Raw genomic sequence first — 14,348 nt, forward strand, 5'->3', positions numbered from 1 at the left:
CCCGGTCGGTTTTCCCCTGGGCTCGAGCGGCACGCAGAGACACACGCCGATTGGTTGATCGAGCCTGTCCGTACAGTAAGCAGCCAATGGCTTCTCCGGAGCTACTGAATTATACACGAGTCTCGGTTTGGCCAATCACGGCGCGGCACTGGCCCTATTTTTATGAATGGCTGGATTTCATTCACATTTTTTTCAAGCGTCGATGCCAAGATGTGTTTGTTAAAGGGCCAGCTGCAGGCAGTGGAAATATACAGAAACCTACACAGAGGCTACAACGCCAGTGTTAAGCTCTAATGATAGACTATTACACTGAAAGAACAATGTGTTGATGACTTTGACACACTATACTTCACTGAACATTATAATCTTGTTTAACAGCTTAGTAATGTAACAGAATTGTGTTTCAGGAGAAGTATGCAAGTGACATTATTAATATGGATTAAAAAGAAGAAAATGTACTTTAAGTACATTTTAAGACGATAGAAATTACATTACAAAGGTTAAATACCTCAGATCATGAATGTTGCATCTAAAATATATTTGTCCAATTATTTAATTATATAAGCATTACTGGCCTTGTTAAATGTTTACATTTGTTTGTTTATTTATTCTTTTAATATACAAATCCTAAATTATATATTTAATATTAAATCAGCTGTTACATCTGTAGATGATGTTTTATGATTAGTTTTCATTAGTCCACTTTAAATTTCAAATTCTAAACATTAGAACAGCTTTGGACTGTAAGAACAGTGTTGGAAGTTCAAACAGATCTTCTGACAGAACTAAATCACTATTTTTACTATTTGTGTCATTCGATACCTAGCACTGTTTTAAAACTACAAACCTAAAGCCTTCCTAAGAGAAAATAAGATATCATGACTTGTGTGTGAGTGTTTGCTCACAGATATGTGTGTGAGGGAACAGCTGTTGAAACCCAGAGGTTAGAGGTCATAAATAAATAACCTTTGTCATTATCACCTCAGTCACCAAATTAGGAATCCCTTGTATAAACTGTGTCGATGCAAACGTCACTCTGAGTTTAAAACAAAATCCAGCAGCTGGTATAAAAAAACTATAATCCCCTGTAAATCCCCGCGGCCACTATGCAGAGATTATGAGCCTGCTGCAGTGGCAATAATAGTAAGAACTGATAAACACACATGTAGTTGTCAGATAGGATACGGCGTTGGTCATCCCAGAGGTCTAAGGCCAAAGGCAAACCGCTTGTCTTTCAGGACACGGGCTCCACTTGGAGCTGTAGCACTGAAAAATGTGGAGGTGAGAGGGCTTAAAAATATCCACCGTCAAATTGAATTGTACGTGTGTGTGAAGCATTAAATAGCATATCTGAAAAGCAACAGCCTGCAGGTCCACTGTATGGTGCACCTCTTCGTTGGTGCGGATGTGGTGGGTGGTCACTTGGAGGCGTGTGGAGAGTGAGCACATTGTGTTGCTGTTCTTACTCTTTCCTTAAATAAATGTGCCATATGCAAAGGGTGACATGCTGCTTGTGTACATACCTCTCTCTCTCTGAATGACTGCGAGTGGGCGTTGTGAAGGCAGGGTGAGGTCTTAACGCCAATTTCCTGCTCCCACGAAGACTGCTACTGTAGGTTAGTGTGACACTGACATAACGGCCAGGTCAGCAGTGCTGCCTTGGTGCAATGTGGGCTAATCCTGATACTAAGAATCCTTTACTAAGCCAGGTGATAGTGCCACAAAACACTACGCCTGGAATCTCTGAACCATGATCCTTCATGTAGATTTACTCTGCTGAACAGACAATCTGCCACCGGTTTGAGGTTGAAAGTCCTCCTCTTCCCAAGGAAATTGAAGAGGAGAAAGGTCCATTTAGTAATTGTCATCAGCTAATAGAGCTCACCCAGTTGAGTTGTAGATGTGCAAATTAGCATTTAGCATTAGCATTTCCTTCCTATAACATTGTCAGACTCAAGGACAGTTAAAAATCCCTACAGCACAACTGGACATATTGCCTTTTTAATTCCCCACATTCTTCTTCCTTGTCAAAACTTGGTGCCTGCATTACCCACGATGCAACTCGAACCACCAACAGTTTGGTTGGAGACTCAGGCGTGTTGTGCGGGTAGGAGAGCCTCGAGCAGAGATGAGGCGCAGGCTACAGAGGTCTGATAAGCTCACCTTTTTTCTAACTACTCCAGATTATTTTCATTTTCAGTTTTGTAACACACCCACCTGATGATGACCCAAGTGACATCACTTGAGGCAATTTATCACCTTTTGTGCAATTCCCTCTTGATACACAAAAGGCTTTATAAATGATTTTTATGCGTGAGAGCGTTATAATTGAGAGTCTCAGCAGTCTGTCCCGGCATGCAAATGTCTGTCAAAATGCACATTTCAAAAAGAGTTAAAACTGGAAAGTAGAGCCTCTGGGCGCAGGATGCTCTCTCACTGAGGGACAAGATGTGACTTGCCTGCTATTAATAGCACTCTGGGAGATAATTCCTGCCTTGTTATCTTAGCAGCCATACTCAAGAAGCCTCGCCAAAGGCAGACTCTTCTGAGGCTCCGAGTTGTATAACCATTCTTTTATTATCTCTCTCTTGTCTCACTCCCATTCTTAATTCAATGCCTCCTTTTTCTTTGACATTTTCTCTTTCTTCTTGATTTTCTGTCGTTCACTCTCCCTGGCTCTGCTTTTGCTAGCTCTGTAGGAAGCGACTGGGCCACAGATCAGGGCCACATGGTGAAAGGAATATTAAACACTGTAGAAAATGACTACAAAACCCTCCCTTTGTTCTATTGTGATTCGCTTTTTAGTGTTTTCAGTAATTGTTTTCTTTTAACAGGACTAGCGTCTACATCCATGCTACCAGCTCTGTGAGGCTGTAATAGGCACAGCAGTGCTTGGAGCTAAATACTAATGTCAACATGCCAAAACAATAACAATTCTAATGTTTTGAAGTTAATTTAACTCAGAAACGTGTTGAAGAGGATTACACTGAAAATTTTAAGTAAAACTAAAATCCTTGATCAAGTAGCTTTAGTCATTTTAATGGACAATGACTTAATTTAAAAACAAAATGCTACTTAATCAGGAATATTTCTTGAACTTACAAAACTATGTTAATGTCACTTAAAATAACTGCTTAATCAAGTATCTTTTTAAACTTACAAAACTGAGTTTGTGTTACTTAAAATTTTCGATGTAATCACTTTCAACTATTTTTTGAGTTAAATGAACTTATCTGGTTTTACAGTGTAGCTGTGATGCTAGCATGGCTAAAAATGACACCACACTTCACAGAGATTATTTAGTTTGAAATTATTACTTTACATGCACTATGAGTAAGTTTTGTTTCATATTCTCTACTAAATCTTAAAAGCTCTTTAAATAAAAACAAGGAAATCAAGGACAGTGCGTTTATACTGTCAGTGGTTTAAGGCTTATGGGAAAATTGTTGCACACAGTAGCCTACTTTAAAATAGTGTGTAGTGGCGTACATTTCTTATAAAAAATAGAGACTCTATTATTCATAGGCGTATATTATGTTAGCTAGCTACAGACATTGGCTCAAAGCACTAGCGGTATGCAGCATCAGCTAGTGGGGCTAATGCATTGTTTCCACATAGCACACTCAAAAGTTCTAAGTTATTTAAATATGATGCATGGTTATATTAAACCTCTCAGTAGTCAATTAAATTGTTTAAATTAGCTCCACTTCAACCAAATACAACGGCAAAATGCTACTTTAATCCAGTAATATAAGATATAATACTAAAACAGTCACAGACAATCACAGTATTTTTCTGAATTAAGGCTATTTCTACTTTTGATACTTAGTACATTTAGCTACTGATATCACTTATATAATAGTAATATAAGTGACATTTTAAATAGAGAACTTTGACAAAGTTTACATTGCACTTTTGCTGTTTTTAGTTAAGTGAAGTATCTGAATACTTCTTCCACCACTGACCTTTGTAAAGTTTAAAATGTTAGATTTTGACACCACTGCATCAGAAAAGGGTTGTCTCAACTTCTGTTGTGTAGGATTGTATTACCTAACATGATTACTGTAGATGGTTCTGTTGTGTTGGCCAGTAGGGAAACGTGGCCTTCCTCAAACCACTGTCTCATTGTTTGTTCACTCAGTCATTCCCATCACCGATTTCCTCTCCATCTGAATCTGTTTAATACCATCAGTGACTCACAGTTGTTGATGGATATATTTGTCTTCAGATCATCCACAAAGATTTTAAAAAAATGCAGGTTTCTGTCTTTATCAGGTGGCACTAACAGACAGTATCTAACACACTCTGATCAGATCACAAGTGAGTAAATATATGCAATGGTCCAATCCAAATCCAACCATCTGTAAGCAGAAACCCCAGAGTGCCAACACTGCTAGAATCTGTGGCCATTAAGTGAATTAAGAAAAAAAAAGGGACAAATGCATATTCAACCTCTGTTTATTTGGTAAAATGTTTAGTCCATCAAAATGCCAACAGCTAACAAACAGTGAGGGTGACATATTGTAGAGACAGACATGGGGCAGACTGCAGAGGCTGGACATATTGATTTTTCAACCTCTTTCATCCAATCAGGTCCTGGACAACACAGGGGACGATCTGCCCTTGACCCTGCTGAGAGTCCCCACCATACTGACCCTGGGGGGGGGGTATCACAGACATCGAATTTATAAATCAGATCATTTCATTAACTGTACTCTTGGTTACATACAGTAGCTTTTCCCTACCCTGGAACATTCACCTGAAGCTGTGTGATTACTTCGATATTGTGATATGTAGTATCTGAACTGTGATCCCCTCTGTAAACTCTATCTCTAAGATTTGACGCTTCAGTGTACACGAAGAGCAACATGCTGCCGAGGCTCTGCTCTATCTGTGCCTCTGATGTCACTCAATACTGCTAATCTGTCCCAGGATGAGAACTGGATCGCACCAGTCAGGACTGTATAGAGTCACCTCTGCCTCGGAGAGGGGGGGCAGACCAAGCTAAAGGCGGGGGAAGGGGCCTGAGATAGTTCCACATGGGGCAAGCAGATGGAAACGAATGTCTGTGATTCTGTTGATTAATGAAAGTGCTGCTAATTAAGAGCATGGAGTTGTGTGGCGGTAGTAATAAACCACACAGATATTAAATATTATGTAACATGTAGCACTTAAAATGCCAGTTTAACACTTTTGGAAATACTACTTCACTTTCTTTCTGTGCTGCTTTCATTTGATGAGGTATGGATGGTAGAGATAGGAAAGAATTATATATTTACGACATATAAGCATTCATGTCATTGTTGTATGACAGCAAAGTTGGTCCTGTGAGGCCAAAAAATACTATAAATTGACACTATGACATAATGCCCATCACATTTGAGTTTAATTATGTTGAACAACATCTTTGGATGATATCCTTGATGGTTTCCTTTTCAGGCTCTTTTGTATTATTAAAGGACAAGTGTGTAGGATTTAGTGGCATTTAATGGTGAAGTTGCAGATCGCAACCAACTGAATACCACTCAGCCCTCCAAGCGCATAGGACTATGGTGGCTGCGAAACTCACGAAAAACATGAAATGCCCTGTTTAGAGCCAGTGTTTGGTTTCTCTGTTCTAGGCTACTGTAGAAACACGGTCATCAACATTGCGGACTCTGTACTGTATCTGTAGATAAAAACAGCTCATTCGAAGGTAACGAAAACACAACAATTCCTATATTCAGGTGATTATACACTAATGACAACATTCCTATGGATATTATATTCCATTTCTGCCACTAGATCCTCCTAAATGTTTCTAAGTACCAATTCAAATATGTCAAAGCTTTCCCAGTCATACTACAACTTGGGTGTTGACGTGAAGTAATTACAAGTCGGAAACTTTTAATTAAGACAACACTTTCACATCTGTATCATCTGTTAAGTATGAGACTCTTGGCAAACAGGAAAACCTCTAGTAATCAGTAAAGAGTTTATTTGATAGTTTTCATGTATTATTCAAAGATGGTTACTCCGACTGCTAACCTTACCACACCAATATCCTAAATTAGCTTCTTTTGTTGTGTTAGATACTCATTGCTGTTTGCTAAATAGTGAAAACAAACAAACCATTTTTAGCTCCATTTAAGCTAATAGAATTATCGTTAATATTGGATTTCATTTCGATGTAATTGCCAGTGATGAGGGTTTTTTTGACGATTTTGTAGATGGTTTACACTTCTGTACTGTACTTCTTTTCACAAAGTGCAAGATATAGTCGTTGTCAGAAATTCATGAGAGTTTCCGGAGGAATTACAAATCAGGATTACAAGTTTCCCAAATCTCAAACTTCTCCACAATTTAAAGTTCTCCAAAAATTCCACCAGAAATACGTTAAATTTTAAAAAAGGCAGCTTATCATATGTCTATACATGTCATATATTGCATTTCTAGTTCATTTTTCCTTTTTGGTAATATATTTAATTTGATATTATGAATAATATGACTGAAACCTGTCATTATATTCCATACAGATATTTCCAGTGTGACTACAATTAGAGTCATTTAACAGAAAACCATCAAGGTCAGGCAGGTTTTTGTGACAGCTCCTCACAATCGGGGTCCGAGGACATCTCTCTTCACTCATTATTTTGTGATTTTAAAAATCACACAAGGAGAAACCAAAGAGCCAGAGTTACCAACCTTTCCACCAACAGTAGCTTGAGCAGTCTTGTAGAAGAGGTTTACAATTGGAAACATGTTTAGTAACTACAGCCGGCTGAATGTGACAAGCTTGTTGTCCCTTTACTGAGAGTGGTCAAACCTCATTCTTAGAATACAAAAAAGTCTCAAACTGAAGAATAAGTAAACCAGGCTAGTTCAAGGAATAAAAAAAATTATCACACAATAGCTTCTGGAATAAACATCACAGCTTGATTTATCTTATCATTTTACTGAACCCAGTGAACTACATTTTGCATTCTGAATGCTTGACAACCAGTTATTAAAGGTCTACATAGTAGCAAAACAGAATAAAGGATAAGGCTGGTGATGTGATATGTTTCATATTGTGAAAAATCCCATGAAAAGACCAAAGCCAACCATTTATTTATCTTATCTTATCTTAGTAATGGCTGTATAGCTAAAGCCTTGTACAGATTCGTTCTCTGAGACACAAATGTACTTTTTGAACAACAACTATTAAAACAACATTGTTAAACCACAATGTTGCACTGGGTGACATCTTCCATCATAACGGCGAACATGAGCGCTGTAGTTTTGGAGTCAGTCCTACATACAGTACATCATCCTGCTTCGAGATATACTCAATAGCTGAAAAAAAAAAAAAATCCCCAACAAATGTATAATATCCTTCTGTCATTAGCTAAAAACTACAGTGCCATAGTATATATTTATACTGTATATATATATAAATATATGTCTGTGTGTGTTTTAAGTATTAATTAAGAACAAATGGGCAACAAATGAGTGGCAGGAGACAGGGTAGTTGCACATTCAAAAAAAGCATTGAGAGATGGAGTAACACATTGTTGGTTTTGGTCTTTTTTGATGGGATTTGATGGGATTTGCTGCCTTCTTTTTAAAGAAAACTTACTTCAGGAAAGTCGACCTGCAGATAAGGATGGACACAGATATTACCTCTTTTGTTTGCTAATAAAGGGTCTGTTCAGTGGCAGCAAATTACATCAGTCCATTACCATGATGGTAGCACACCTCTGCTGCTAACTGAAGGTTAGAATGACACAAAAGTGTGGGGTTGCCAAATACTGATGAAATCGTCTGAGCTTTGTTTGTCTAAATACTGAGGGTCAGCTGTTCCTAATCGGGGTTAAAGCAAGTCCTTTTTAGGTTAAATGTAGCTACGTTAATCACCGTTTCTATGCCATCTGATGATTTCTTTCTTCTGTGTGAGCCCTGTACAAAGCAAGCTGTGAGCACAGAGCGGGTCCATTTATCTGTTAAGGCATATGATTACTACAAAGGACAGGAATAGACATGACTTGTGACACACATTGGAAATTCTCACAGACAAGGCTCTGCGTGGGCCTTCATGTTGCTGCCCTTTGACGAATCACGAATGGATGTTGTAACGGTAGAAACTTCATCTGGGAATTCTACTTTTTTTCTCTTTAATGTGACAAGATAGCTTCTTCCCCGCCTTCTCTTGCACATAAAACATGCTGACAAAGAAAATAATGAAAATCACGACAAATAAATATATCAGATAATTGGTATTTTTAAGCAAAGAAATAGGTTTGAATGGTCTGATGCACACTCTCCTTTTTGTTCACTCCCCATTTGTTTCAGCAGGCATGCGGTGATGTAAGTTAACTTCAGATAAAATATTATAAACAAATATATACACTTGGTAATATAGCTGTCTTAAACCATTCTTTCAATAAATTTAAAGTAACTGTAAACATGCACTCTTTTCCCACTGAGTTCTCTTGGCGCCCAGGCTCCATTGGCAGCAACTACAAATGACGGAGAGAAAGATTATGATGTGTTATTTTTTTTTTATCTTGCGACATTTCCACAGTGTGGCTGTAGTATTAAGGTTCTGTCAGGTGTGTTAAATGGCTTTGAATTTGTGTATATTTAAACACTGAGATGGATTAAAGTGACACATGAGAAACCTTGTTTGGAGGGACCCAAAAACACATCTGGGTACAGTAAATGTCTGCAGTGTATGAGGATATACTGGACTGTCTGTTTTCATGGGGCCTGGGGGGCGAGAGTAAGGACTCAGTGTATTTTTTAAAGGGAACTGGGGTCTTAAGGCATCAAAGCCCGACCCTACAGTGGAGCTCAGTTTGTACCATCAGAACACCTCACCAGTCTCCCTCTGCCCTGCACCGATAACGCTTACATTTCCAGCAGGGAGGAAGGCAGTTTTCCACAAACGTTTAACTCACATCAACTCTTTGGGTTTCAACATTCAGACATTTACATTCTCTTTAAGTTTTACATTTCGAAGATAGCAGTGTCCATCAGTAGGCTCGGGTTGAGATCAGATTTTGTCTTTCTTGAACAAATTCTTGACCATAGGAGTAAGTGTCTGTGTAACAAAATAATCTCAGTGTCCATGTACCTTTTTAAGTAAACAAAGATCTTTGTCAGGCATTGTTGATCTGTTGATCCAAGCGTTGCTCTAATGAAATTGCTGGGAGCTATTAGTACAGTGTGCAGATCTTTTGTCTCATTCATGCCTTTAGTTTTCTCTTTGATCCAGCACCTATAGAAGATTTTTTGGATGTTACCTTTATTGATGTTTGAGAGTTATAATATGATAGATCAGTTGATTCTTTTTTTGTGAGTGGGACATTTTACAGTTGAAAAATTAATCTGGTTGACCAACATTTTCAGCTGCACAGGGCTCTAGGGATGGCAATTTTGGTGTGTCCAATACCTTGATACAAATACTTAAAAACTAATGACATTCCCATCAGCCTCAGCTGCACTTTGTGTTTAACATTAGCATGCTAACACGCTAAGATGGAAAACATGATAAGCATGACCTGCTTAGCATAAATATGTTAACATTCTCACTGTGAGCATGATACTAATATTAGCATTAAGCCCAACCCACATACTTGACAGAGCCGCTAGCATGGCTGTAGAGTCTTTGTTTTGATCTTCTTCTGATTTATTATTGGTTTAGGTCTACTTTCAACCGATATTCAAGAGCTTTAGAGAACTCCTTTCGCTGATGAAGACCACTTATAGAGCTCTGACAAAGCTAGTATGTGAACCATGACATTCTTTTGTGACACATTCTGTAATTTTGAAGCATTTGTTGTTCGTTTCTTCTGCGAGCAAGCCAAGTTGAAAGGGTGATACAATTCAAGTCTAAAATAGTGTGAATTAGAAAAAGTGGAAAACTGCCTTCAGAGAGCGGGTGTAGCAGCTCTGTACAGTGAAGAATACTGATCTGAACCCCTCTAAGCTAATATTTCCACATTAATAACAATGATATATTAAAAACACATTCGTGTGTACAGTATAAGTGAGCTCTACACCTACTTTCCAGAAATATACATATACTCTTTCTGCACATTCTGTATAATATAATTTGCCATATTGCGGGGACAGTAATATGGATACATTCTTATAAACACTGAACTAAGCTCCCTGGTCTCTGAACGATACATCAATCTTCCACCATCTCTGGCGAAAACACAACTCATCCCATTTAGTCTCTTTCCTCCATTACCATCACATCTTTATTTGGCGTAGTTAAACAAATCATGAATGCATTGAAGCCACCCAGCACCTTGCAGTATAGGGGCAGGCTTTGGGATTTGCACTCTGACGCGAACTTGACATTGCAAGTTGATGTTTGACACGGTAATTAGGCGTAGGGTTTCACTGGAGGAGAGAAAGAGCCTCCCTGAAATAGAGGGATAAATTTAGTTCCCCTGTCAATGCTCTGGTAAATAAAAACCCTGGGGGCCTTGCAGTTATACCCTTGAGGGGATTTATTTCAATCTGTGACCCACAAGAAGTGTCCTACGGCACATGGCACAGAGGATTCGATTTGGATGGTAGTTTTAGAGCTCACCAACCAAGGAGGACAAACGCGTTTCTTCAGTAGGCAAAGATTAACTACAATGTCCCAATCTCTACTTTAAATCTAGATTCGGGTCAATTTATATCGAGGTAGCCGTGCACAACTAGATAAGCACTTCCTCTGCCTGACAGCCAGATCATCTACGCAGTCTAGAAATATGGTTACAAGGATCTTTTTTTCTAGGCCAGTGATGCTAAGAGGCCAGAATCCCTGCATGCTTCCACCCATGCCATGCCACTGTTACGCCCCACCGCCATCAACCTACAAACAAAATAAGTCAATAATGGATGAGGCTTTTCCACTCCTCTCCTTGGCTGTACCGCACTCTCAGTCTGTGGGGAGGCCCTGCAGCGAGCGCTCTTACAAGCAACCGCTGTTTCATTATTCATACAGGTGTTTTTAAGAGGTGGATCTCACTCTATTTACTCACCGCCCTTGTAAACAACCACAAATACTGCCACGCCACTCTCACTTTAACCTTCTCCTCTTTCTCACTTTAGTGTGTCAGAGCTCCTTCTTCCTCAATGTAACCCTCCATCCCCTCACTATCACTTCCTTTACTTCATTGAAGGGAGGGATTCGAGGGAATCCCAGCGGCCAAAGTTGTGTTGAGCAGGCAGTGCAGTACTGGCATTATGGCTGGGGTTTTTTGGGGGGCAGGAGGCGGCTTGGACTGAGAGACTTGGCTGTTGCAGGTGGCTGAGACTAAACCCAAGGCTGGGACTGAGGTTTGGAGACAAGACTAGAGGATGATGGTTACACAGGAGTAGGTCGGTACTGTATACTGAGAGTCTTTTCATTTCAAGTGCCGTTGCCGCAGGTTCCTGTGGGGTGAATTGTCTGTGGGCGTCCTGACTTAAGGAATGTTCCACTTGTTAATGTGATCTTGCTGATGAACTTCCCACTTTCTTCAACTCCAACCTGTGCAGTCATCTGATGGAGCTGCCTGTACAGTGGGCGGTGTGTGTGTGTGTGTGTGTGTGTATGTGCATATATGTACTATATGTATGTGTATTTTTGTGTTTGTGTGTGCATGCGTGTGTGCATGCGTGTGTCCTAGTCGCGGCTCCGGTTGCGTTTCTTGAAGAAAAAGAAGGGTGTCTTCTGAGGCGGGCCCAGCAAAATGGGGACCTGGTTCTTGTGTGTGATCCTGATCTGTAAGAATTAGATAGAGAAGGACACAATGAAGGTGTTCAATTTGTGCAGTTTTCTGTTCTGAATATTTTTTTGACAAATCTACCAGGTTGACACAGTCATCACTTCCTGGCACTTTATAACTAACTGTTATAAGACCACGCGCTGTGACCTTGCAAATAACTCACACAACACAACAAAAAGCCCTTTATCCTCCGCCTCCACGAAGGTCCACTGTGACAGAATTAAAAAAAGGTTTGAAAAAGGATGAATTGATAATAGTTGACTATAAAGAATATTGCCAGCTTGATATTTGATGGCATGACAGTGTTGGAGGTGAAGGCCAGAGGTGTGCAGAGGAGGAGGATAAACTAAAGCAGGGAAATGAGCCTAGACAAGACAAAAGCTGAGTAACACTCATCTTGGTCTGGCACACGGCAGACTTTATCAGCTGTCAAGGATAAGTGAGTCCACTGGCATCCAGGGGATGCTTAAAAAGACCCTAAACCTAGTGTGGTACTTACAGGTGAGACTGGCTATACCCAGAAGGTACCACCGCAGGGATGTTACACGTCCCAAGAGGCAGTTTTTGCAGTCAGCGTCTGTCTGTGCCTTGACCTGCCACCTCACTAGGAATGCATCCGACCCCTAAGTCTGCAGGTGAACCCATATTATGCTGGCCCTTTGTTAATTTTTTGGGCTGAACAAGGCCAATACTTGCCGAAGATACACTAGAAATCCAGTGTTCGCACGGGAATGTTCTATAACCAATCAAAGTTTTTGACTGGCTAAAAACAGTGCCTTGCCAGATGACAATGTGCTGTGTTGTAGCAAAAGTTGAGCCAAGTTAAATTTTATACCAAGCGGCAACCTCCATGGCTGGCGAATGAAGCCATCAAGGAAGTGCCAAAAACTGCAGTTTTGAGGCTGGCTCCAGCAGTGAGTCTATCTCCATAAGGGCCCATATTAAATTACCAGTGACCAGGCTTCATTCAGCACACATCAGCTCCACTCATGCTCCGAACCTTTGCCCATTTTTGGATTAGCCACAAGCCAGCAGTCAGGTCTGCCAAGATGGCGACGACCAGAGCCGACCACATTGAGCTTCACAAAGGCTCTTCTCAAACCTATGGGTGATATCCTGAAGAATACGTCCATTTTTAATTAAACAGTTTTTGGCCTTAGTCTGGGCCTTGACCTGAGACCTATCTGCTTTGGGACAACCCGCCAGGGCTGCTTCAGACAACCCTGCTCCCAGGGTTTCAGGATCACACAACCCCTTTCACTACAATGAGGCTCCAACATTAGCTGCAATGGTCAACTTAGAGGGCTCTGGCAAAAAACACAGTGTCATTTGTCAAAGAGTTGAATTGGATAAGGCTTCCTAGTCATATATCTGTTACTTAAACTGTGCATCCTTGATTGTAATTCATCATATTACCTGAAGCAACATAAGAATTTTCTTATAATAGTGTTTAATCCAGTCTGTGAATGTGAATTATTATTTCAATCTTACCAGTGAAAACAAGCATTAAAGTGTTACATTTAGGCAACTGCTCTCTCTGCAGTATATCACTGTAATGTACTTTCTATGCACTTGGTTATACAATACAAAATGTTGTAGGGTCCATGAGAAGAATTTTTCAACATGGAGGCAGTGCCACTGATTGAATTCTCACCGTGCAGGGGGGCTGCATCCAGGGCTCGCCATCGATCTGCATGGGCAGCCGTCGGGACGTCCTGTGAAGAGAGAGCATAGGGTGGGGTTGGAGGTTGTGAAGGTCAGATCACACACACCTCTGAGGCACGGGAGGCCTGTTCACACTGTCCCAGGACAGGGTCAAACACTGCACCCTTTGTTCCCATGAGACCCATTCCCAGACAGGCCCCCACTCTTTAAACTCACAGACCCACTGTATACACACACGCACACACACTCACTCATTCAAAGTTGGTTTAAGACTTTCATGTATGCCTCTCTGCTAGAGAAACACAGTATGGGAGAATGACTGTGATGAATGGCCTTTTAATTCTTGTCTAGGAAAATATTAGGGGCAGTGAGAGGGGGACCTGTCACTTCTTTGGTACAGTAACTGGCTCGCTGTAGCGTTTAAAGGGCCGAGTCTTGCAAGAGCAACAAAAACATCTGAACTAAAACCACTTGCTTTGACTAAAAAAAGGTGTCAGAACCAATAAGTAGCCACAGTACACTGACTTGGTAGTGTTTGACAGATTTGGATCTGAATCCAGTAACAAAAATGCTTATTGTATCCAATCTTTCCTTATTGTGTTTATCTAGGCCAGCTTTCAACATCCGTTAGTAACTAAAAGTTATACATGCAGTAAATAACAAAAACTCAAATAATCATGGAAGTTCTCCAAAAGCTCAAAAGTTTAATGTGATTTCCTAAGTAATGTTCACTACGTGTAGCTAAACCCCTGAAAATGAGATAAGCAACAATACATATGTGTGATATGTATGAAGTATTTGTTCCAAATTCTGGAGGTCCAAATGCAGAATTATTAAGTTCAAATTCTTTATTGTCATGTACACAACAATAACAGTGAAGCAGTTGTTGGCAATGAATAAAAACAAATATACTGAACAAAATTATAAACTCAAAACTTTTGTTTTTGCCCC

At 40.0% G+C, this 14,348-nt stretch overlaps 1 protein-coding gene across 1 annotated transcript in view; it reads right to left on the bottom strand.

The window, feature by feature from the left end:
• Positions 1-6,914: 6,914 nt before the first annotated feature.
• Positions 6,915-14,348, bottom strand: part of LOC118339579 (diacylglycerol kinase beta) — a gene marked incomplete in the record, with an annotated part of 127,149 nt that continues 119,715 nt past the window's right edge. The window contains 2 exon segments of the mRNA XM_035677291.1: positions 6,915-11,728; positions 13,387-13,447. Of these exon segments, the coding sequence (XP_035533184.1) occupies positions 11,630-11,728; positions 13,387-13,447 (160 nt within the window).

This window comes from Morone saxatilis, unplaced genomic scaffold (assembly GCF_004916995.1).
Source record: "Morone saxatilis isolate NCDOM2014 unplaced genomic scaffold, NCSU_SB_2.0 Contig5, whole genome shotgun sequence".
NCBI lineage: Eukaryota > Metazoa > Chordata > Actinopteri > Moronidae > Morone > Morone saxatilis.